This window comes from Nelumbo lutea, chromosome 5, assembly GCF_056320005.1.
Source record: "Nelumbo lutea isolate HS-2025 chromosome 5, American lotus-T2T, whole genome shotgun sequence".
NCBI lineage: Eukaryota > Viridiplantae > Streptophyta > Magnoliopsida > Proteales > Nelumbonaceae > Nelumbo > Nelumbo lutea.
Window position 1 is genome coordinate 44,599,262 of NC_142688.1, and position 23,233 is coordinate 44,622,494.

Genomic DNA, 23,233 nt, shown 5'->3' on the forward strand with positions numbered 1-23,233 from the left:
AAGCCTCATCAGGCATGTGGCAGGGGTCGATGAATTGATTCCAGTTTGCTGATTCTAGAGATGTAGAAAAGTAGTAGGCTCATAACTCAATTAAGCGTTTGGGCTAGTTTTTGATTGTCACGATATTTCTTCTCTTCTTACGAAGGAATGAACTTTGAACTCTTCTCCACACAACCACCGAATTGATAATGCAGTTTAACCTCTGAGAGAAAATTTACATTAATGTATCTTGGGTCTTGGTAATGCAAAGTCATGATGAAGGGATCCTTTGCATGAATAAATTTCTAATTGAAAGCATTCCATTGAAGCATTTCGGGGCAATACTGATTTTCCATTAGCGGCTTTAACTTTTAGTACCTGGATATTAATTTCTGGTAAAAGAACACCATCACCACATTCGCTGCTCTATCTTTGAGCTTGGAATCAAGCCTCTATAGAATTTAGAGCTGTCAATGGGTTAGTTTTGGTTTGCGACAGGTCACCCGGTTCCTAACCAATCATCAATTGTCTCTGTTTTATACAATAAACCAGAAATCCAACCGACATTCGGGTTAATCAGGCCTGACCTGATTAGACCCGATTATGCTTGAAGTCTAGAACTATCATACAGAAAATACCAAATCGTCTCTGTGTTGATAAAATAAATGTTTTTAACCAAAACGATCTTATATATTATCTATGAAATTTAGCTAGCCTTTTAAGCATAAAATATAACAAAAATAATAAACAGTCCCATCCCAATTATTAATCGCGACATAAATCATAGAATTTCGACTCAGTCATTTCTGGTTCTATTGGATACACTGATCCACTGACAGCTCTAATTAAACGAAAGAAAAAGAAAAAAAAAGAGAACTGTTAAGTGTACAATTTCTTTTCCTAAAGCCATGCAAAATGATGGTAGACCACTTTTTTTCTAGAATAATGTACACAGTACTCCAGTTTGATGGACCAATTGAAACAGATGGAGAATTATACCATTATCATCTCTTTTCTCGACGAACAGACTGGAACACAGGGACCATTATTTGTGCAAGAAAAGAAGTTAAATTTGCTTTTTCAAAAAGCTAAATGAAACCAACAAAAGAAATTTTCTCGTTATTTGGAAAAAGAAAGGAATCCGGACTCGTCATTTTGAGCAGATGTATCCCATTCAACCAAAAACTTTGCACACATTGAAAGCATGGGATTCAGCCAAACATTAAGAACATCTCCCCCATGAATTTAACCTATACTGGAGAATGGAGGTATTCTTAATGCGTGGCTGGATGCCGTGTGCCTGAACAGATTTTCTGCTTACAGGAAATCTGGGTTCCATATGGACAGATCCCATAAGAGAGGACCTATACAAATTTACAGAGAGCTCTCTCTATAAATATGCCCACAGCGAATATGAGTTCCTACTAAATAATGACTATTGTATTGCTGCAAGCTTCATTTGTTGGTTGTACAAGCAAAAAGAAAGTAACACAGAGAAAAAAAAAGAAATGAACAGAGTATCTGCACAACTTTTCCTTTATGAAATTTAAATGTAGTCATTACTTTAGCTAACTTATGTTATTCTTTGCCATTTACCAAAAGAAAAAGTTATTCATTGCCTAAGAACAGACAAATAACTATATTCTTTGCTCTATAGTAGAGCCATTACTGGACTTGTGGGGTTAAAGTAAAGATAAAATAAAAGCAGACATATTCTCATTGCATGCATTTTGAAATTTGAGTTGCCTCTTACCAACTAAGAGAAATCTTCCAATCCTTCGAGTTTCATGTGGGCTAGGCTATATATAGGCATATAGCATAGCCTTATACTATTGTCACTTGTCAGCTTTGATTTTTTCATTGCATGCATTCTGCAATTCTGGGTTTTCTGCATTTCGGAATCCTTTATATAGCGCTGCTTCATCTAAGACAGGCAAGATAAAGCAGTACGTGGAAGGTGGTCGAGTAATCAGAGTGGCACAAGGAAAAGGAGCATCAAAGAGATAAGTACACCGCGAACCCACCCATTTTATTCCGTCACAAAGATTCCACTCTACTGTTTCAGTTGCAGTAAAATTTATGTTCCTGTTGTTCTACTATCTTAGTTTCTTTTTACAAAAGTACGAAAGAAAAGAAAACCAATTGCTGTTTCTAGTTTCTTAGATTGCTTCCAATTCCCTCCAAATAGAAAATGGAAGTATTAACAATTCTGAGTAGTTTTGCTGGACTGTTAATCGAAGGGGGAAAGTGTTTGAGCAGGGAGATCGGTTATTTTATTGATTACAAGGAGAATAATGATGAACTTAAAACACAAATGGAAGATTTACTGGCAAAAAGGAGGGATATAAAAAAATTTGTGGAAGCAGCTCTTATGAGAGGAGAGGAGATTCGAGAAGCAGTGGGGCATTGGACGAGAAGTGTAGATAAGATTGAAGAAGAAGTGATACATTTTGATCATGATTTTGAATCTGTGCAGAATGATGGGAAATGTAGGATTGGATGTTGTCCTGCTCGTTACATTCTGGGTAAAAAAGCTATAAAGAAGTTAACATATGTTAGCTCTCTTATAGAGAGAGCACCATCACCTTACCAGGTCTCAATTCCTCCATCTATACCTAGGTCTGTCACAAGTGCAATGGGAGATCTCATGCCCCTTGAATCCAGAAGTTTGGACAGAAACAGTGTTATGGAGGCATTGAAGAATGAGAATATCCATATGATTGGGGTGTACGGTATGGAAGGAGTTGGTAAGACTACTCTGATTAGGCAAGTTGGAAAGCAGGCTGAAGAAGAAGGAGTTTTTTATCTTGTTGTGGTGGTAGTCGTCTCTCAAACTCCAAACTTGAAAAATATTCAAGGGGCCATTGCTGAAATGCTAGGTTTAAAATTGAATGAGAACGATTCCATAGAAATAAGAGCAAACACGTTGTATACAAGGTTAAAGCAAGAGAAGAGTGTCCTAATAATCTTGGATGACCTTTCGGAAAGAGTAGACTTATCTCATATAGGAATTCCCCATGGAAACGAGCACAAGGGTTGCAAGGTTCTACTCACTACGAGAGACCAAAATGTATGCCGTGCCATGGGTAGGGAGGATAGTCAATCAATGAAGACCATTGAGCTTGGCGTCTTATCAGAGCAAGAGGCTTGGGCTCTGTTTAGATGGAGCACAGGTGAGGATGTTGAGTCTCTTGAGTTGATTGTTGTAGCTAGTGAAGTTGCCGCACAATGTCGGGGTCTACCCCTAACAATCGTTACACTTGGAAGGGCATTACATGGTAAGCAGGAGATAGGAGTATGGGAGCATGCAGCTACAGAACTGAAGAATTCTAAAGCTACAAACATCAAAGAAATGGAGAGATCAATAGCGTATTCATGTATAAAGTTTAGTTACGAGCAGCTACCAAACGAGGAAATCAAGCAGTTGTTGTTGTTGTGTTGCCTGTTTCCAAAAGATCATAATATCAGTGTAGAAGAAGTGGTGGAATATGGGATGGGAGAAGGACTTTTTGAGGATATAGACATGCTGGATGAAGCAAGGGGGAAAGCACAGAGGATCATCGACAACTTAAAAGATTGTCGCTTGTTGTTAAATGGAGATGAAAGAAAAGTAAGCTACCTAAGATGTGGTCTTGACAGAGAGATAGGTCATGTGAGAATGCATGAAGTTGTTCGTGACATGGGCATATCAATTGCATCATCATCATCACTTGTGGTAGAAAGACAAGAGTTGAATGGATGGCCTCCAAGCAATAACAAAAGGGAGTCAAAAGATGAGCATGTTAGAAGAATGTCACTGATGCACAATCAAATATTGGAACTCCCCAGTCAATTGGAATATCCACAACTCCAGACCTTGTTGATGCAATTCAATTATATGTTGGAGGAAGTAATGACAATCCCAGATACATTCTTTGAAGGAATGGCAGCACTTAGAGTTTTGGATCTAACTAACAATGGTTATATGCCGGTACCCATGTCATTGTATTCCTTGACCAACCTTCGAACACTTCGTTTGCATTGCAAGAAAACAAGTAATCTATCTGGACTCAGAGAGCTAAGAGAACTCCAGATACTTGTGCTTACAGTTACATCTGATAAAGAGCATATGTTGCCAAAGGAGTTGGGACAACTGACCAACCTAAGATTGTTGGATTTTCAATGCAACAACAATTCCATAACAATTGCACCCCAAGTGATATCAAATTTCTCCATGTTAGAAGAACTGTGCATAAAAGCTTTGGATAATAAAGTTGGTTGGGAGAAAGAAACAAGCAGAGAAATAACAAGTGATGCAAGTAGTAGCTTTGCTGAGATAACATGTTTGCCTAATTTAACTGCTTTAGATGTCTCTATGCCAGAAGCCAACTGCTTACCTCAACATGTCAATACTCTTCCCAACTGGACAAGATTTCACATAAATATAGGCTTCAGTTTCATTTTTGATGATGACATCCCTATAAAATTGAAAATGTCAAGATCCTTGATCCTCTGTAATACAGAGATCAGCACCTTACCAAATTGGTTCAAAAGGGTGGTGTTATCAAAGGCAGAGGCACTATTGTTTTACAATGTGTCCAACCAGGATGTGAGGAAACTATTTGTAGAATCTGATTTTCAACTGTATTTGTCTAAATGTGATTTGAAGATACTTGTTGTTCGATACTGTGACGGCATAAAATCTCTCTTGAATGTGATGGAATTGGATTCAGAATCAAAAGAAATTGCGCTCATGGACAATTTGGAAGAGTTGCATCTCAAGAAACTGGAAAATTTCAGACGTATCTGCCATGGTCAACTTCCAAATGGGTCATTCAAGAAATTAAGAATTTTGAGAATCAACAAATGTGATAAACTGAGGAGTCTCCTCTCCCCTTCTCTGGCTCGAAGTCTTTCTCAATTGGAAGAAATTGAAATAAAGGATTGCAAGGTACTGAAGGAAATCATTGCGAAGGATGCAGAGATGGTACAAGTAGAAGAAAAGATTGTGTTCCCTCAATTGAAGATTATAAAGCTATGTTATTTGAAGAACATCACGAGTTTCTACCTTGGAAGTGCTCCCATTGAATGCCCATCATTGGAACAGGTAAAAGTGTATGAATGCCAAAAAATGAAGGTTTTTGCTTCAAGGCTCCAAAACACACCAGAACCAAAGCTAATTGAAGGAGGGGGTGGAGATTTGAAATGGTATGAACGTGATGTAAACAATGCCATGCAATTCCAACATCAGGTGCGTGCATCTATCAACATTTCTTTTATTTTATTTTATCACATTGGGTTTGTGCAGCTTATTGGTTAAGGTTTATTGTGTTTGGGACTGGGGAAATCAATTTTTTGACTATTAGGTTAAGAACAATTATATGATGCCAGAAAGCTTTGACCAATCAAAACCCCTCATGAATTTTGATGAAAACGCACACTTTTATGATGCAAACTGATTTGATTTCGACATTGTAGTTGAAGTTTTGAACCACAGATGAATAGTGCTTACATATTGTGTAGAAAGTATTCGTAAGTTTTCTCACAATTGATTGAATCGTCCTTATTAAATTTTCAAAATGAAACATTTGACACCTTATTCTTATTGAGTACTATGTTCATGTGTATAACCTTGTTTTCTCTCATCAGTTTTTACGTATATGGAGATTATTTTGCCGATTGGTAAAACCCCTAAGGAATCATTTGAGAGAGAAAGAAGAAGGTATCAAAAACCAGTTAGACAAACTCAAAAAAGACTGGCTAGCGGATGCTGAGCTCGTAACGCTAAGCTCATTGAGAGACAAAGAAGCCTTAAATGCCGAAAGATGGAGCACAGCAGAGTCGTGGGTAGATGAAGTTGAGCATCATCTCATCAGAATAGACCTGTTAAGACCTGAAGAAATCCCCAACATGCAAGTAAGTCATTTAATTTGAGACCTGAGATTCTCATCATATTATCAATTTATATGGATCAACCCAAAAGTTTTATTTATATAAAAACAGCAGTGGTATCAAATACAACCCTAATCAAATAGCTAGAAAATACACCCATCACCCATGCAACCATGTTTGTTGATAATATTAGGGCCATATAACTATTTCTACGTTAATTCATATACCCAATAACCTTCTTTATAAAATTTGATTTTCTTTTACTGCATTCAGTTCTTGAGGACCATGGAATTACTCTACCGACTGATACGACCTCTTGTGCATTTTGTGGGATTGAGATACCATAAATTACAAGAACTGATTCAGGAACTAAGTAAGCTAAAAGAAAGATGGAGACAGGATCCTCAACTCCGGAAGTTAGTAAGCTCGTCATCATCAGTTGGTGAACCCACCAGCTCCATCAGATGGAAAATAGCTGAACGCTGGAAAGGCGATTTTGAGCGTCATCTTGGTAGTTCCGGTTTATTGCCAGTTGTTGGATGCACGACAGAGCGTATTCGAAAAGTAACTCACTTGACCTGGCCCACATGACATGTAAAGTAGTAAACAAAAGAAAAGATTGGCTAAAGGGTTCGCCTATTATAAAATTTGTTTGTGTGAGAAGTAGGGTGTTCATGAAAAATGAAAAATCCAACCGAACGAGAAAATCCAACTGTAAAATGTGGTTAATTGAACCGATCGGTTCAGTTTTAATTTGAAATTTTTGAAATATCGAAGGATTGATTCAGTTTTCAATTAACCTACAAAAAAATCAGTGTTTAATCGAATTGATCGATATATGTATGTATGTAGTTTTAATATATGTCACATATTTTTTATATATTATATATAAATATATATTTATATTATTTTTATAATAATCTATTTATAAATATATTATTATTAATATATTTATATCATATATTATTATAAATATAAAAAATCAAAGAACCAAACCGGTCGAAAACCGAAACTGGCGGACCAGTTAACAGGTAATATCGATTCGGTTTCAGTTTAGAGAAATAAAAAAGTCGGTACCACTGGTTCGATTTATAAAAATTACCCAAGATTCGATTAACAAAACAGTGAACACCACTAGTGACAAGTAGGGGTGGGCTTTACACCTGTTATAGGAGTTATAGCATGGCCTGGATTTTGTGTGCACCAAACCGTATACCAGACCTGAATACAAAGCCTAAGCCCAAGTCTGGAATTTCTGAGCCGGTCTGAAAATTAATACCCTACCGAAAAGACTATCTTGGGATGCATCTCTTGGCTGTTTGTGAGAGAGAGTCTATCTTGAGATGCATGCCCCATCTTAAATATTTGACATTTATACATACACGAAATAACCTAGTGTGAGCCTCCGCCTAGGTTAGGCGCATAAAAGATTTAATAAGCTTGATTGGCCATTAAGGATAGTTTGGTTATATAAAATACTTAAATGTTTATATGGGCAACTTCTATTAATGGTCATTAATAGTAAAATTCACTGACAAAGGGCACTTACGGGTTTTGATTTTTGAAAGTTCACGATGAATTTAAGAGAAATGTGAAAAAAAAAAAACACATGAGTTTTAGATAATTAATATCCCTTCTATTTAGATATTAAATTATTTCAAACAAATAAAACATTAACATTTAACAATTTTGGTTTCTGACTTTGGTTGCCTTGGTTATATTTCCTCTATTTCTAACAATGATTCTTTTGTTTCAGTTCTTCCAAGTAATGAAATTGTTTGTAAAAATGGACCCTCTCGACAATTATTTGGACTGGAGATTGGGCTGGGATCCCAAGCTCAAACAAATGGTAAAGAATTGCAGTAAGGAACTCGAACATCATTGGGTTATGGACCCTGAGCTCATGACATTAATCTCCTCTCCAAAAGAAGGCTTACGAGAAAAGAAAAAGAATATAGCAGAACGCTGGCGGGATGAGTTCAAGCATCAAGTTATTAGCCTTGGACTACTACCAGATGGAGATACGCCGGAGCACATCAAGGAGGTAAGTCATCAGTTGAACATCTGATCATGGAAATTGCAAACCTACCAAGGAGTCCCACCATTTGAGATTAGTTTAAGGGTAAATATAAGAACCACTCTTGAGGTTCCTTACAATAATAAGAAAAAGAAAAAAAAAAAAAAACCTCCCTTTAGTCTTGAAAAACCCTACACTTACCTCCCTATTATTATTGTCCTAGGTCATTACCAAAACATGAAACATTATTGTCTCCATAACAAAGATTTTGAAATTATTATTGCTTAGGATGGGCTGAGTGCAACAATATAATTATGCTTATGAGACAAGGGCTTGCTGATATATCCGAGGCTTTGTAGACTCAAAGGCCTATAAGTCTAATGTCAGAGGCCCTGGGTGTTATCGTATGGGCGGAGACTCTGACGGTCAAATTAGCAAGAGAGAAATAAGTGATTGGATGAGGCCTGAGTTAGAATAGCTCAAACGAGGTCAGTAGGGAACTATAAAGCTTAGAGTAATAAATGCCAAGATGGAGATTACCTCATAGTGATGCCACTTATTTATACTTGAACTTGCCTGGAGTTAGTTACGAGTAAACGGCTAGGATGCAATCCACCCTATGCCACGCGTTGCCATCCTAGGTCTGCCATGTGTCACCCACGTCATTGGGCCTGCCATGTATGCCTACATCTGAAATCACAAAATTACCCTTACTACTTGTTGAAGAATCTTTCAATATAATCAAAATGCCAAATTTGGACTTTTCAGATATCAGTCAGTCATTATAAGTTTACAAAACGAAATCACGGCTTTACTCCTTTCAATCTGACCTAAAATTTCAAAGAAACATTTTAGTAAATCTCCATCTAAATTGATACACATAAGGGTAAAATGAAGACTTTCAAAAAACTAAAGCATTAGGCCAACGCTTTTCTAGCTGGGAGAAAGATAATCGCAGGATTTTTAAAAACAACAGGGAGAAGGTTTTGTTAAAATTAAATGAAACTTGAGGGGAATTTTTACCTGGGGAGGATTTTATATGGTAGCCAGCTGCCTTTCTTTTGGTCCCAACTCTGCCGTTAAAAGAATGTGATAAAATCAAATGCTTTTAAAAAGACTGTGTTGCTTTAATTTGTTGTCATTCACTTTAGAATTTTGATAATTATATACGTTCTGTGCTTTCAGCTCCTGCGGGTTTTAGATTTATTACGGCCAGTAATGAAATCTTTCTCAAATTATCTACAAGATCCCCACATCAATCCAGCGGTAAAAGAAAGACTCAAGAAACAAGCAGCAGAACTCTTGAAACAGTGGGAAGTCGATCATGAGCTTATCACTCTAAGCTTATTACCAGATGACGACTTACGAAAGCCGATGAAACGGAGGAGCACAGCTAAGCTTTGGCAATCTGAGTTTAAGCATCACTTTAAAAAGCTCCAGCAAGACCTTCAAAGCTCAGGTTACTTGAATATATGGGAGACATTTGACGATTTCACTGAAAAGGTTGGTCACTTCATCCCACCTATCATTTCATGCATGGAGGTAGAAATTAAAGAAGCCTAACCGGTTGAGAATTTGATATTCACTTTTACTTTTCCTTTTATTTCCCTGGCTCACTTACATTCTCATGAATCTCATTAGTTGAGATTGACATTTTTCCTGTTCTTTTCTTTGACTTTTTCTCCATTTATTTTCCCTCTTATTATCTATTCAACAAGTAGGGGTGGTCGGACTTGAGCCTGGCCTAACTCAGGGTCAACACGGGCGCAACCCAAAAGCTTAACACAACACAATTATCTATTCCACTATTGGATTCAAGTATGCAGATATACCAGTTGTAGAATTTTTATTATTCTTGTTACTTCATATTCATATAAATTATACATTTCAAATAATAAACTATTAATTTCTTCTTTTTTATTTCTAATTTTAATATTCATATTTTCATAACATGTTTCAAGTAAAATATTTAAACCATCTCCTAACCCTAGTATCTAATGTTGTAGCTAAGTAATGAAGAGTAGAAATATTCTCCCAATATTTTTAAATTTATTTTCCATTATTTCATCAATACTTTTAAATTGTGGATTCTTTCTATATTTTGCAAAACAATCACTAATCATCATTAATTGATCATCTAAATTACAACTAATTGGATAATAAACACCCGTTAATTTATTAGTTGCACCATAAAAATGTTTTAAAAGATTTCTTGGACAAATTGCCATTTCTTAGTCTTCCTCAAATATAATATCAGTGGGCATTTTTGAATTATAGAAATCACTAAGAATTTGTTTGTGAAAATTACATCTTTCTAACATAGCATAGGAGAATTCCATATATGTTTAATATCTAATATAAAATGTTTATATTTTATACCATAATTTTGATATAAATATTTAAATTCCCGTTTTCTTGCTCCACAACCTTTAATATAAATAATCCAATTTCTAATTTTAGAAATATGAGTAAAAATAATATTTAAAGCATCCTGAATACATAAATTTAAGATGTGACATAAACATCTGATAGGAAATAATTTACCATTTAAACATGATTTTAATTAAAATTTTAAAATATTTATTGTTGAATCATTATTACTATCATTATCAAAACTAATAGAAAATAATTTATTGTCAATTCCATAAGCATGTAAAGTATTTAAAATACTTGTAGTAATAATTGAGCTAGTATGTGGCCATTAAAACCTAATAAAACTTAAAATTCATTTATTTAAAAGTCAATTTTTATCAATAAAATGATCGGTAAGACAATTATAACATATGTTAAATTTAAAGCCCAAATATTAGAAGTAACTACAACTTCAAAATTAAGATTTGATAACATATATATTAAGTTTTATTTCTATGAGTCAAAATTTTTTTAAGCATAAGATCTAATAGTATTCCTAAATATTTTTTTAAATTGTCGATTTATAGAATTACGTAACCATTGTTAGTATATTCAGCTAACAAAAATGGTTGTTCAGCATGTACAATGTATTTTGATAATTTTTTTCTCATTATTTCTTGAGGATATTTAAAAGTACCAACCCCCCACCCAATTTGTGTTTGTGTTTCTTCTTCTTCTTCTTCTTCTTCCTCTTCTTCTTCTTTTTTCTCATGGGTGAATAAATGTCTGCCCAAATGTCCAGTACCACCCTTTCTACTTTAAATATTTTCCAAACCAGACAGACATTTGGAATTAAGATTTGATAACATATATATTAAGTTTTGTTTATATGAATAAAAATTTTTTAAAGTATCAGATCTAATAGTATTCCTAGATACTTTTTAAAATTATTGATTTATAGAATTACGTAACCATTTTTAGTATATTCAGCTAACAAAAATGGTTGTTCAACATGTACAATGTATTTTGCTAATTCTTGCCTCATTTTTTTCTTGAGAATATTTAAAAATACCAACCCCCTGCCCAATTTGTGTTTGTGTTGTTTCTTCTTCTTCTTTTTTTTCTTCTTTCTCATGGGTGAGCAAATGTCCGCCCAAATGTCCAATACAACATTTGCGATAATAGCTAAAATCTTTCTTACATTTTTGGAAAGCAACTCCTTTTTCCCTTTCCTTGAAACCTCTTCTACTTTAAATATTTTCCAAACCGGGTTGTTCAGCTTAGTAGCCTTCTTTTTCTTTCCCCTAGTATCAATACTAGGGGTGAAAGTTCTATCAATATCAAACAACATCCATATCAATGCCAACAGTACCATGCTATGATTGAATATCGTCAACAATGAACATGTTGGGGAAATGAGTTTGGGAGTAGCCGACCATTTTTTTAAATTCTAAAAATAAAAATTAATTTAATTTCAGTTACTTGAATTGTTGGTTTGGAAATCCAACTTTATTTCAACGGTTAAAGCCTTTCAACTCCAATAGTCCAAGCCTCCTAAATTGCTAACTTGAGATATTTGAACTGTTGAGCAAGCCTTCTTGTTAGAACTTGAGAGAGTATGAGAACTAGAGAAGAGATTAAGAGAATTGTTGAATTGGTGTGATGAAAATGGTAGAGGGTAGGGCTATTTATAGGAATTGAAAATAATTCAATTACTCAAAATACCCTAAAAACTAGTCATTTTATAGTTGTTAGGAGGGGTATTTTAATTATTACAAAGTTATTTATCACTTTACCCAAAGATGCCCCCCAAACTAGTTGTTATATAGTTGTTGGGGGCATTTGTGTTATTCTCCCCCCAAAACCAAAATATATAAATACCCCTCTAAACCTCCCCCCCCCAAAAAAAAAAAAAGCTAAAACTAGCATTAGGTGGGTCGAGCAAAGTCCGCTATGGACCTGTGGGCCATGTCGTGGGTTAGGTCATGTCAGCACATGGGCTGCAGGTGCCATACCAGCCCATGGACCTGTAACCCCAAGCCCAACACGGCCTGGACCATCATATTGGGCCTGGCATGGCCCGCATGCCGTCATGCTATGCCGAGCTGTAGACATCACAACCCGATTTACACCTCTATATCCAAACATGTTCAAAGTGTATCAAGATACTTATCTTAAAATTGCCTTTTTTGATACTCTATGATACCAACACTTTGAATCACCATGCATAAATATGAATAGAGGTGTAAAGTGGGTTGTGTCGGGCCGACACCCGCGGGCCACCACGGGCCATGCCGTCCTCCCCGATGGAAATTTTAGGGGTTAGCTCGACATGGCCCACAGCCCAGGCCCAAGCGGGCCTATGTCATGCCGTGCCAGCATGTGGGCCTGGGCCAAGCCAGGCTGCAGGCCGTGTTGGGCTGGGTTACAAGGCAGGCCTTGGGCCTGGGCCGAACCAGGAAAAACTCACTGAATGGATTATTGTCAAATCAAATGTCATATCAGGGATTCAGGATTCAGGAATTAGGACAAGAAACTAATAATAAATTAATAACAAATTTATGATTACCCAATAACCCAAAGAATAAATAAATAAAAATATAAAACAGTTCAAATAGGAATTTAAAAATTTTATTTCATTTAAATTTGAATGAATAATGATACAAATTACAAAGCATACAATTATACAAATATTGAAATTATGAAATATACAATGGTTGGATACTTCATAAACTGCATACTTGGATATTTGGATGAATGAAATACAAAAATGGAATAAATTAATAAATATAAAAAATACAATATAGAATTATAGACTATATAGTTATAAATTGAAAATACAAAGTTACATAAATAGCAAATAAATTAAATAAAATTAAAACAAAATTTATAATAATTTAACAAAATAATAAATTGTGTGTTATTTGTTAAAATTTACAATTTAAACAAAATTTACATATACATTATGGTGAAAGCATTCACACACACTTTCATCATCTACTTCAGGTGAAAAACCAAATATCCGGTGTATGTAGTACTGTAGTACTGTAGTAGTCTGTAATATCATGCCCTCCTTTGTCTTGTAATTGTAAAGTTATAATCTATATTCTGCATCATGACTCATAACTGCATCTAGCCAACCCTGGTAGGCTGGTACAGTGGTAGTGTTGTAGTGTGGTACTTGCAGGTCCTGCACTAAAACAACTAAACAAGACTAATGGAACTATAGCCTGTAGACACCGGAGGGGTTAGTAGATCACGGATCACGTGCCATGGCAGGATTGGCGGCGAGAAATGTTCTCTGAGACTATGACTTCTCCCAATATTTTTAAAATTGTAGGTTATTTCTTCTTCCTTCTCATGTGTGAGAAAATGTCTAGTTAAATGGCCAGTACCACCCTTGCTATAATAACTAAAGTCTTTTCTACATTTTTGGCAAACTGCTCTTTTCCCCTTCCCCTCAACATCCTCTATTTTAAATATTCTTCAAATCAGGCTACTAAACTTGGGGTTTTGGGAAGAACTGGCCTTTTTTTTTTCAAATTCTAAAAAAAATAAAATTAATTTAATTGGACTTACCCCGGAATCCCAGATTTCCGGTTCATAATCCCAACTTGATTTTAACAGTTAAAGGCCTTTCAACGTGACAACGTTCAAGGCTCCAAGCCTCCCAAATTGCTAACTTGGAGAATCAGACAATCAACCAATTAGACTATGAGACTATCAGAGTTCACTCAGATGGCAAAGAATGTATGAAAGACTAAAAGATACTGAGAGTCTGAGAGACTAGGAGAGGAAAGACTAAAGAGATTAAGAGAATAACTTAATAAGAGAATTGTTGAATTGGTGTGATGAAAATGGTGGAGGATAGGGCTATTTATAGGAATTGAACATAATTCAATTTTCCAGAATACCCAAAAAACTATTTGTTATTTAGTTGTTGGGAGGGGCATTTTGGCCATTGTAAAGTTACTTATAACTTTACCCAAAATGTCCCCTAAACCAGTTGTTATAAAGTTGTTGGGGGAGCATTTATGTCATTTATTAAACCCCTCATAAGCAAAACACACAAATACCCCCCTAATATGGTTGTTTATAGCTGGTGGAACATGTTGATTTTTGGCCTGCCTTTAAATGCTTGGAGCCTTGTGTGTTTAAGGGAACTAGGGAATGTATTGAAGGGATTTCAGAATGGTGTAGGGCAAGTCAAAGAGGTGTATCCAAAAAAATAAATAACAAAAGTGGATGATTTTGGTGAGAGAAAGACTCTTTTGTGTAAAGATTGATGTAGAAGGAGAAGCTTTTATGGCTCATAAAGTTTGTACACGTGGAGGAGGTGCTTAAGGTGTTCAGAGGGAATTGGGATAGGCTCCTCACAGATTGCATCTCACACGGACCTCATATTCCCATCCCGCCTTGCATTGGAAACTAATGTAATCGTTTTTTGTCACGTACCATTTTTTTGTGATGTATAAATTTTTTTGGCTAAGTACCTCGTTATTTGACACAATGGTAACGTGCCTTGGTGATGAGCTACTTGGTGGCGAACTCCCTAGTGGAGGACTGCTTGGTGGCGAGCTCCCTGGTGAAGAGCTACTTGGTGACGAACTGCTTGGTGGTGAACTCCCTGGTGGAGAACTGCCTGGTGGCGAGCTCCCTGGTGGCGAACTGCTTGGTGGTGAGCTCCCTGGTGGCGAACTGCATGGAGGCGAGCTCCCTGGTGGAGAGCTACTTGGTGACGAACTGCCTGGTGGCAAACTGCCTGGTGGACTCATCATTTGACCTGCTCCTAGGCGGCCTACAACTTAGAGGATGGTGGAGCTCCCTGGTGTAGCGCGACCCGACTACCCTCTGCATGATGTAATTTCCTCTCCTTTGTAGGCGGTGGAAGCTGAGGGACCTACGAGAACTGAATCAAAGGACCCGGGGGTATTTTCCCGGCAGGGACTCTCCAATGCCTAAGTTAGCATTCTGATTACAAAGAGCTTGGAGAGAAATGAGAGAGCTAGAGAGCAGGGGTTACCATCCTTTTTTCCCTCCCCTTTGGCTTTGGGGGTCGGAGTCCTTATATAGTGGTGTCCTTGCGGGTTAGGTGGGTGAAAAGACTTCAAACAGTAAGACTCGTCACATCCCGACAGAACCAGGGTACGGTGGTGAACTCCTCGAGGTTGTCAGGCTAGTGCTTGTGTCTGGCGGCCAGGTCGGTGCCTGGGCCAGGTTGTCAAGTCAGCGCCTGTGTCAGTCGACGGGTCGGTGTCTAGGCCAGGTTGTCAGGCCGGCGCCTGTGTCAGTCGGCGGGTCGGTGTTTGGGCCAGGTTGTCAAGTCGACGCTTGGGTCAGTCGGCGGGTCGGTGTCTACGCCAGGTTGTCAGGTAGGAGATCTTTCTGCGATACGCCAAACTACTCTTCTGTACCGAGCTACCCTACAAGTGGTGAGCTGCCCGGGGGAGCTATGCCGAGCTCTTTGGGCGATGTCGAGCTGCCTGGCTCCTTGGTGGCGAGCTCCTTCCTAGCTTCTTGGCAAGCTCTTTGGTGAGCTACCGAGCTCGCGGGGTATGCTGTTATGGTTCATCGGTGAGCGTCTTATGGGTTGCCAGGTCGGCCAGGTCGGATCCTGTGCCAGGCTGATCCAGGTCGCGCAGGTCGCGCAAGCCACGCGCAGTCGCACACAGGGGCACCGACTTGGAAAGTTGTTGCCTGAGTGTCGCCTAGTTGTCACGAGGTGCCATGTGTTACAATTTCATTGGAGGGCCAAATCTGCCCTCATCATTTGCCCTCCACTCCCGAGCTGAGAGTAACTCAACGAAGGGAGTAGATTTCTTTTGGCCCGTAAGTCGACGAGCTAGTAAGTGCTGATCCAATTCCTTAGGCTTTGGGAGCTGCCTGTATGTGGCGAGCTGCTAGTATGGCAAGGGGGTCTTCGCCAGTTCAGTAGTGTAGCCCTTAGGCTCTTGGGCAACTTATAGTTCACTTTTGCTGATTTTTCTCCTGTTGAGGAAGCGAATGGATATTTAGCAATAGTGTGGCCCGTAGGCTTTGAGAGTGACTCGTAGTCTACTCTTCTTTGACTTTTGCCCATGCCGGAGAGGCGACCGGGTCTTAAGCAGTAATGTGGCCCGTAGGCTTAGGGAGTGACTCGTAGTCTACTCTTTTTTTACTTTGCCCGTGCCGGAGAGGCGACCGGGTCTTAAGCAGTAATGTGGCCCGTAGGCTTTGGGAGTGACTCGTAGTCTACTCTTTTTTGACTTTGCCTATGCCGGAGAGGCGACCGGGTCTTAAGCAGTAATGTGGCCCGTAGGCTTTGGGAGTGACTCGTAGTCTACTCTTTTTTGACTTTGCTTGTGCCAGAGAAGCGATCGGGTCTTAAGCAGTAATGTGGCCCGTAGGCTTTGGGAGTGACTCGCAGTCTACTCTTTTTTTACTTTGCCCGTGTTGGAGAGGCAACCGGGTCTTAAGCAGTAATGTGGCCCGTAGGCTTTGCCTGTGAGGTGTCGAGCTATGATTGTGCTACATCAGCTTCGTAATGCCGGTCACCCACTCCTACAAGAAGCTACTAGGAGCTCGACCTTCGGGGGCAGCACTACTAACTTTAGGTCACCAGCTCACACGGGAGCCTTGGAAGGCTCGACCGGTAAGGGCGCCTATGTAGTCTGTTGGCCGCCAACTCCCGCATAAGCCACGAAGAGCTCATCTTTGTAAGTGGGACCTTGCGGAGATGATTGATGAGGCTTTATCTTAATTGAAAGTAAGGTTGGTAGAGCTACTTAGTCTGCTAGCTCCCTACATAGTCTTTGAGTTCATAAAAAATGTAAACTATAAAGCGATAGCTTCAATTTCTAAAAAGTGAGGACTTAACTTTGGTAAGATGATAACTTATCTTTTGTAGGATGAGAACTTAGCTTTTTGTAGGGTGTTCCCACAGACGACGCCAATTGATGCAACCGTTTTTTGTCACGTACCATTTTTTTGTGATGTATAAATTTTTTTGGCTAAGTACCTCGTTATTTTACCCGGTGGTGGCGTGCCTTGGTGATGAGCTACTTGGTGGTGAACTCCCTGGTGGAGGACTGCCTAGTGGCGAGCTCCCTGGTGGAGAGCTACTTGGTGACGTACTGCTTGGTGGCGAACTCCCTGGTGGCGAGCTCCCTGGTGGCGAACTGCTTGGTGGTGAGCTCCCTGGTGGCGAACTGCATGGAGGCGAGCTCCCTGGTGGAGAGCTACTTGGTGGCGAACTACCTGGTGGCAAACTGTCTGGTGGACTCATCATTTGACCTGCTCCTACGCGGCCTGCAACTCAGAGGATGGTGGAGCTCCCTTGTGTAGTGCGACCCGACTACCCTCTGCATGAGGTAATTTCCGCTCCTTTGTAGGTGGCGGAAGCTGAGGGACCTACGAGAACTGAATCAAAGGACCCGGGGGTATTTTCCCGGCAGGGACTCTCCGATGCCTAAGTTAGCATTCTGATTACAGAGAGGTTAGAGAGAAATGAGAGAGCTAGAGAACAGGGGTTACCATCCTTTTTTCCCTCCCCCTTGGCTTTGGGGGTCGGAGTCCTTATATAGTGGTGTCCTCGTGGGTTAGGTGAGTGAAAAGCCTTCAAACGGTAAGACTCGTCACATCCCGTCAGAACCGGGGTATGGTGGTGAACTCCTCGAGGTTGTCAGGCTGGCGCTTGTGTCAGGCGGCCAGGTCGGCGCCTATGCCAGGTTGTCAGGTCGGTGCTTGTGTCAGTCGGCGGGTCGGTGTCTGGGCTAGGTTGTCAGGTCGGCGCCTGTGTCAGTTGGCGGGTCGGTGTCTAGGCCAAGTTGTCAAGCCGGCGCCTGTGTCCTTGGTGGCGAGCTCCTTGGCAAGCTCTTTGGTGAGCTACCAAGCTCCTTGGCGAGCTCCATGGTGAGCTACCGAGCTCACGGGGTATGCCGTTATGGTTCATCGGCGGGCATCTTATGGGTTGCCAGGTCGGCTAGGTCGGATCATGTGCCGGGTTGATCCAGGTCGGCCAGGTCGCGTAGGCCGTGCCAGGCCAGCCAGGCCGGTGCCCCGGTGGGACACCGACTTGATAAGTTGTTGCCTGGGTGTTGCCTATTTGTCACGAGGTGCCACATGTCGCAATTTCACTGGAAGGTCAAATCTGTCCTCATCAAAAACAGCTCCCCAATAACAGCATAAAGAATGGAAGATGTTCCCAATACAAGGTGGGATGGGACTGTGAGGTCTGTGTGAAGTGCCCTCTTCGAAGAATAGATCTGGACTTAGGGGTGCTATTTTCTAGACGGCCTTTTTTTCACATGGGGGTCAACTTGCAACAAGGTAGAGAACTTCAGAAGCTGTTGGAGCAAACCAGAACACTACTGAGAAGACAAAGAACTGATGCTAGTTACGGGGCAAAACCAAGATCAACAATCGAGAGTTCTGGGGTTGGAGGCTGATTTTTAGCGAGGCATAAGAACAATGTCCATTAGACGGATATGTAAAGGATCGCGGAGGTTTAGAAAGCAACAAGAGAGTTATGATAGGGTACATCACAAAACAGAAGCAACCTGTGCTCTCGTGGTGGAAATGTTTTTGGACTTTCAAGAAAAGGAGTTGGCCTTCGTTCTGGTGCTGGAAGTTTCAAGAGCGAGTTGTTCAATGCCGTTCTTTTCAAATATGAATTAATTCGATTTTCTTGAAATCGAAATTATAGGTGGTGGACAGTTGGAAGTGGTTCCTTTGAATTCGAAGGTAGGTGATGAGATCACATTTGCCCCTTATATGCACATCTCGGCATGTATTGAAAACATTTCTAGAAGTTGTCAGTCGAAGATATTCTCAACATACATATGGTTGGGATATGCTGTGGGACGTTTGTGGGGTGTAGATATATATTTGTAGGTCATCAGCACTTCACAATATTACTAATTTGTCTTTGGGAGATGTTCTCATACATAATTGGAGTTCAGATGTGTACTCCACTTGGTCATCACCTATGAATTCAAATCTCTGCACCCCACAGCATATTCCAACCGTATATTACCAATCAGCCCATATCAGAATTTTATAGTCCCAAAGTACGGGGCAATGCATCCTGACCGTGAATTGATGTCAAATTCACAGGCAGAATGTAGTTTATATGTGGGGCTCCGGCACTTGTGGATGTTCTGTGAGGACGCTGTGGGTGCTGATGTTAACCGGCCAAGTAGGTTCCAGTTCAACAGTTTTTTCTTTCTTTCTAAATTTAAACACCTGTTCAAATGTTGTTCTATCGCCAATTAAAATGCCAATGTGTTCTAAGGTTGAAAGCGCATCAGGTTTTGGATAAGAGGTTTTCTTCTTTCTTGGCACCAGGCCAGGTGGTGGGCAGTGGGCTGTTCTAGTCGATCGCTTGTGAATAGTGAGAGCAGTTCTAGGTTTCTCGGTTTCAAGCTTCGGTCCCAGTGTCAACCATTTAGGAATGATTTCATTTGGTGGTAACAGTTTTGGCCCAAGCCCAAGATGAGAAACTTGACAGTGATACGCTTGTAAGGTCTAAAACATCTCTTTCAAAACAAAGTTTGTCATGGAGGCTGCCTTTGGAAATGATGCAAATAGAGTTTGGGGTAAATTTGTACTTTTGTTTATTTTTTGTCAGTATTTTGTAACATTACATTTATGCATTGATAAATGACAGATTAATGTATATTTATATTGATAATAAGATGTAATTGTACATCAATAAAAGAGAAGTAAATTTGCATTCAAGTGGGCTTTTGATAAAAAAAAAAAAAAAAAACCATATATTTTATTGAAATTTATGTTTACATCAATTACAGCTAAAAGTCTGTTTAGTAAGAAGGTAAATTTGTCAGTGCAAAATTAACCCAACTTTATAACTTATATGAACCATTTTACACTACATATTTGCATTCACACTGTCAGTGCAAAATTAACTTATATGAACCATTTGTCAGTGCAACTATATTATTACACTACATATTTACACTACTTATAAGTTACAACTTTATAACTTATATGAACCATTTGTCAGTGCAAAATTAACCCAACAAGCAAATCTCAATTCATATGTATGTTATAGGTAGTCTAGTTTTTATATACTACAACAATAAATTATTTTTTTTTCTTTCACTGTACTTGTTATACTTTATTTAGATGGTGGATCCACATACTACTTGGAACTTAATAATGAGAATCCCACATGAATATTCATTTTTATCCTAATTGTGAAAAAATAATATTGGATTTTAATTTTGATAATACTCATAATTTGTGACAAAATTAATATTCTATTGAATATCTTTAAATACTATGCTATTTTATTTGTAAAAACCCAATGAAGTTGAGATTAGTAAATATGCATACATTCAATATTAAAACTAGAATTAATGTATAAAAGTTATAATTATTTTTCTTTTTTTTTTTTTGGTTTTGCATAGGAGTTAGAAGATGATGATGATGATGATGATGATGATGATGATGATGATGATGATGATGAAGATGATGATGATGATTTTTTAGGATTATGATGTTGATATTAATGTTGGTGGTAATGATAACAAGGTGGATGAATAAGCATCTTGAGGACAGAGGACAAAAAATGTAGGTTTACAAAATTTTGGCATTTCATGTTTATACATTTCTACTTAGAAAAAAGAATCAGCTCAAGAAAATAATACATTTTTTTTGTCAAATTTGTTCTACCAGAATGCTTTAAGCAAGAAGACGAAGAAGATAAATAAATTATTTCAAGTTGATTTTGTCTCCAGTTATACTAAATATTGGAGTGTTCAACCGTGATAGGTAATTCAGCCGGATGTATATGTTTTTGTCTCCAGCTAATCCGCTCCCACTAGAATAGGGGGAAGGTGGTAGTTTTCCTTGCCCCGATCCCACAATACAAGAAGCATTCTCTCACAACTATGCAACTTTAATGTATCACTTTGCAACTGTAACCAGTATGTAATAAAACACAAATTAGCTCAATGACTTCTGTGTAAATCTAATGGTTAAATTTCATGAATTTATTATAGTCAGTTACAATGGAAATAACGTTCAGCATAAGATAACATAATTGGTCCTGGATTCCTAAAGAAACTTGAAATGCACAAATTCCATTAAAGTGCAATTATGCATGACATAACCATTAAAGTGCCTAAAGCACAAATTCAATCAACATGCAAAAATCGTATAACTTCTTCATTGGGTTGGCTAAATTTTCATTTGGGGTGAACATATTAATTTACAAATTCTAAATGGAAATAGAAAGCTTGTTGCAACCAGAGCTGATATGATGGTTTCCGCCGAGGTCATTGGGACTTGCTTTGTGCCTATGGCTTTCCTAAATGGGAGGACGACAATAATAAACACATATTACGACAAGATCAAGATGCTTATTATATGAACTCTCATTTCTTTCACATTTCTACTTCAAATCGGAGAGGGATGGATGGAATTTATTTTCTTAAAGATCATAATGGGGAATAGACTAATTATGATTCAAAATTAATTGAAGATATGCTAGATTATTTCTTATTTCAGGGACTTGTTTACCTCTAGTAATCCCTCTTTAGAAGATATGCTTGACTATTTTCTATCTCCTGCCATTTCAGTTGAAGAAAATCTGAAGCTCTATATGCCCCTTCACAATACTGAAATCAAATTAATAAACACTTTTCAGTACGGCCCTTTGAAGGCACCCGGCGGGTCGGTCGATGGTCTTCATGCTATGTTTTACCAAAATGGGTGGAATGTGGTTGGCATCTGTGGCCTATTTATTGATCTGCTCTCTCTAAACTCTGTCACAGGCACAATCGTTTTAACTCCTAATAAAGCCTGACTTGAGGAGGATTGGACTTTCTATTACAACATACAAAATTGTTGCATGATCATCAATTGCCTACAGACTGAAACCTTTTCTCAATCACTTTATTTCTGTCTACCAAAATGCATTTACACCTAGAAGGCAAATTGTTAATAACATCATTGCAAGAGAAACTATGTAACCATTCTATGAACAAGAACCCAAAAATCTCACGCTTCTTTTTATTGAAGATTGACCTATCAAAGGCATATCATCGCGTTGAATGGCCCTTCCTCCTCCATTATTGTATGAAGCTTTTAGGTTTCTCTAAGATGTTGCATTAATCCATTCTTTATAGAGGCCAGATCCATGAAAGTTCTTATTAATGGCACCTCCATCAAACCATTAATTTGTTCAACAGAGAGGATTGATGTAAGGGTGCCTGTTATCCCCATAATTGTTCATCATTTACCTTGAAACTCTCTCATGGATGTTATCCCATGCTCTCAAGGATGGACAATTAAAAGGTTTCAAGTTTAGATCTGGGGTAAGACTGAACCATTTACTATATCCTGATGATTTGTTGTTGATTGGTGTGGATGATATTAATGAGATTCAAAGGTTAAAACTCATTCTTGAACAATTCTGTTGCTGGTCTCAGGATAGATTATTAATTTTGACAAATCATCTATTTGCTTTAGTAAATATACTTGTGACCGGTTCAAAACCTCCACCAAGGACTGTCTAGACGTGAAGGGCATGTTAAAATTAGAGTCTTATCTAGGAGGACCGCTTCTGGAGGCAGACAAGAGGATTTCCTCTTGGTAATTCATTGTCGACTAAATTAAAAGAATACTGAATGGTTGGAAAATTGGGGTTCTATCACATGCAAGGAGAACTTTTCTTATCAAATCGACTTTGATGGCCATGCCACTATATCAAATGGCAACACATAATTTGCCCAAAGTAGTGTGCAATGATATAGGGATTTTTGGTGGGACTGATCCATAAATAGAAAGCATATTTATCTAAAGAATTGGGAACCATTCAAAACACCAATGGACTGTGGGTTTAATCTTAAAGCTAGCTTCGAGATTTCTTAAAGGGACCATTATTTTTTCAGATTTTGAGAGAGAGAAAAGTTGGTAAATAGGATTTTGATTCTCATTGACCAAGAATCCAATGTTCTACATATTTATATGGGGACCAGGAAAAGTTTATTTTCCTGGGTGTCACTTACC

At 38.4% G+C, this 23,233-nt stretch overlaps 1 protein-coding gene and 1 long non-coding RNA gene across 4 annotated transcripts; one reads left to right on the forward strand and one right to left on the reverse strand.

The window, feature by feature from the left end:
- Positions 1–1,706: 1,706 nt before the first annotated feature.
- On the forward strand, positions 1,707–21,020 carry LOC148852077 (disease resistance protein At4g27190-like). Of its 3 annotated transcripts, XR_016098834.1 has the most exons (7): positions 1,758–5,209; positions 5,608–5,874; positions 6,124–6,414; positions 7,607–7,894; positions 9,053–9,370; positions 20,629–20,791; positions 20,897–21,020. XR_016098834.1 is itself a non-coding variant. In XM_088943109.1 (6 exons), the coding sequence occupies exons 1-6, from the start codon at positions 2,171–2,173 to the stop codon at positions 20,716–20,718; spliced, it is 4,293 nt and encodes a 1,430-aa protein (XP_088799235.1). In that variant the 5' UTR covers positions 1,707–2,170; the 3' UTR covers positions 20,719–20,938. The 3 variants fall into 3 exon arrangements, 2 of the variants coding, with proteins under 2 accessions (XP_088799235.1, XP_088799236.1); XM_088943109.1 differs by having other exon boundaries at positions 1,707–5,209; positions 20,629–20,938; XM_088943110.1 differs by lacking the exon at positions 6,124–6,414 and having other exon boundaries at positions 20,629–20,938.
- On the reverse strand, positions 20,756–22,550 carry LOC148852078 (uncharacterized). Its single transcript, XR_016098835.1, has 2 exons — positions 21,743–22,550; positions 20,756–21,138 (listed from the first exon to the last, which is right to left on the reverse strand). It is a non-coding gene; the product is annotated as an uncharacterized LOC148852078 (long non-coding RNA).
- Between the last annotated feature and the right edge of the window lie 683 nt (positions 22,551–23,233).

Coding starts and splice junctions, on each gene's coding strand:
- LOC148852077 (XM_088943109.1), top strand. CDS start 2,171: ATGGAAGTATTAACAATTCTGAGTAGTTTTGCTGGACTGTTAATCGAA. Junction 5,875..6,123: donor AAGAAATCCCCAACATGCAA/GTAAGTCATTTA, acceptor TACTGCATTCAG/TTCTTGAGGACCATGGAATT. Junction 6,415..7,606: donor CGACAGAGCGTATTCGAAAA/GTAACTCACTTG, acceptor CTTTTGTTTCAG/TTCTTCCAAGTAATGAAATT.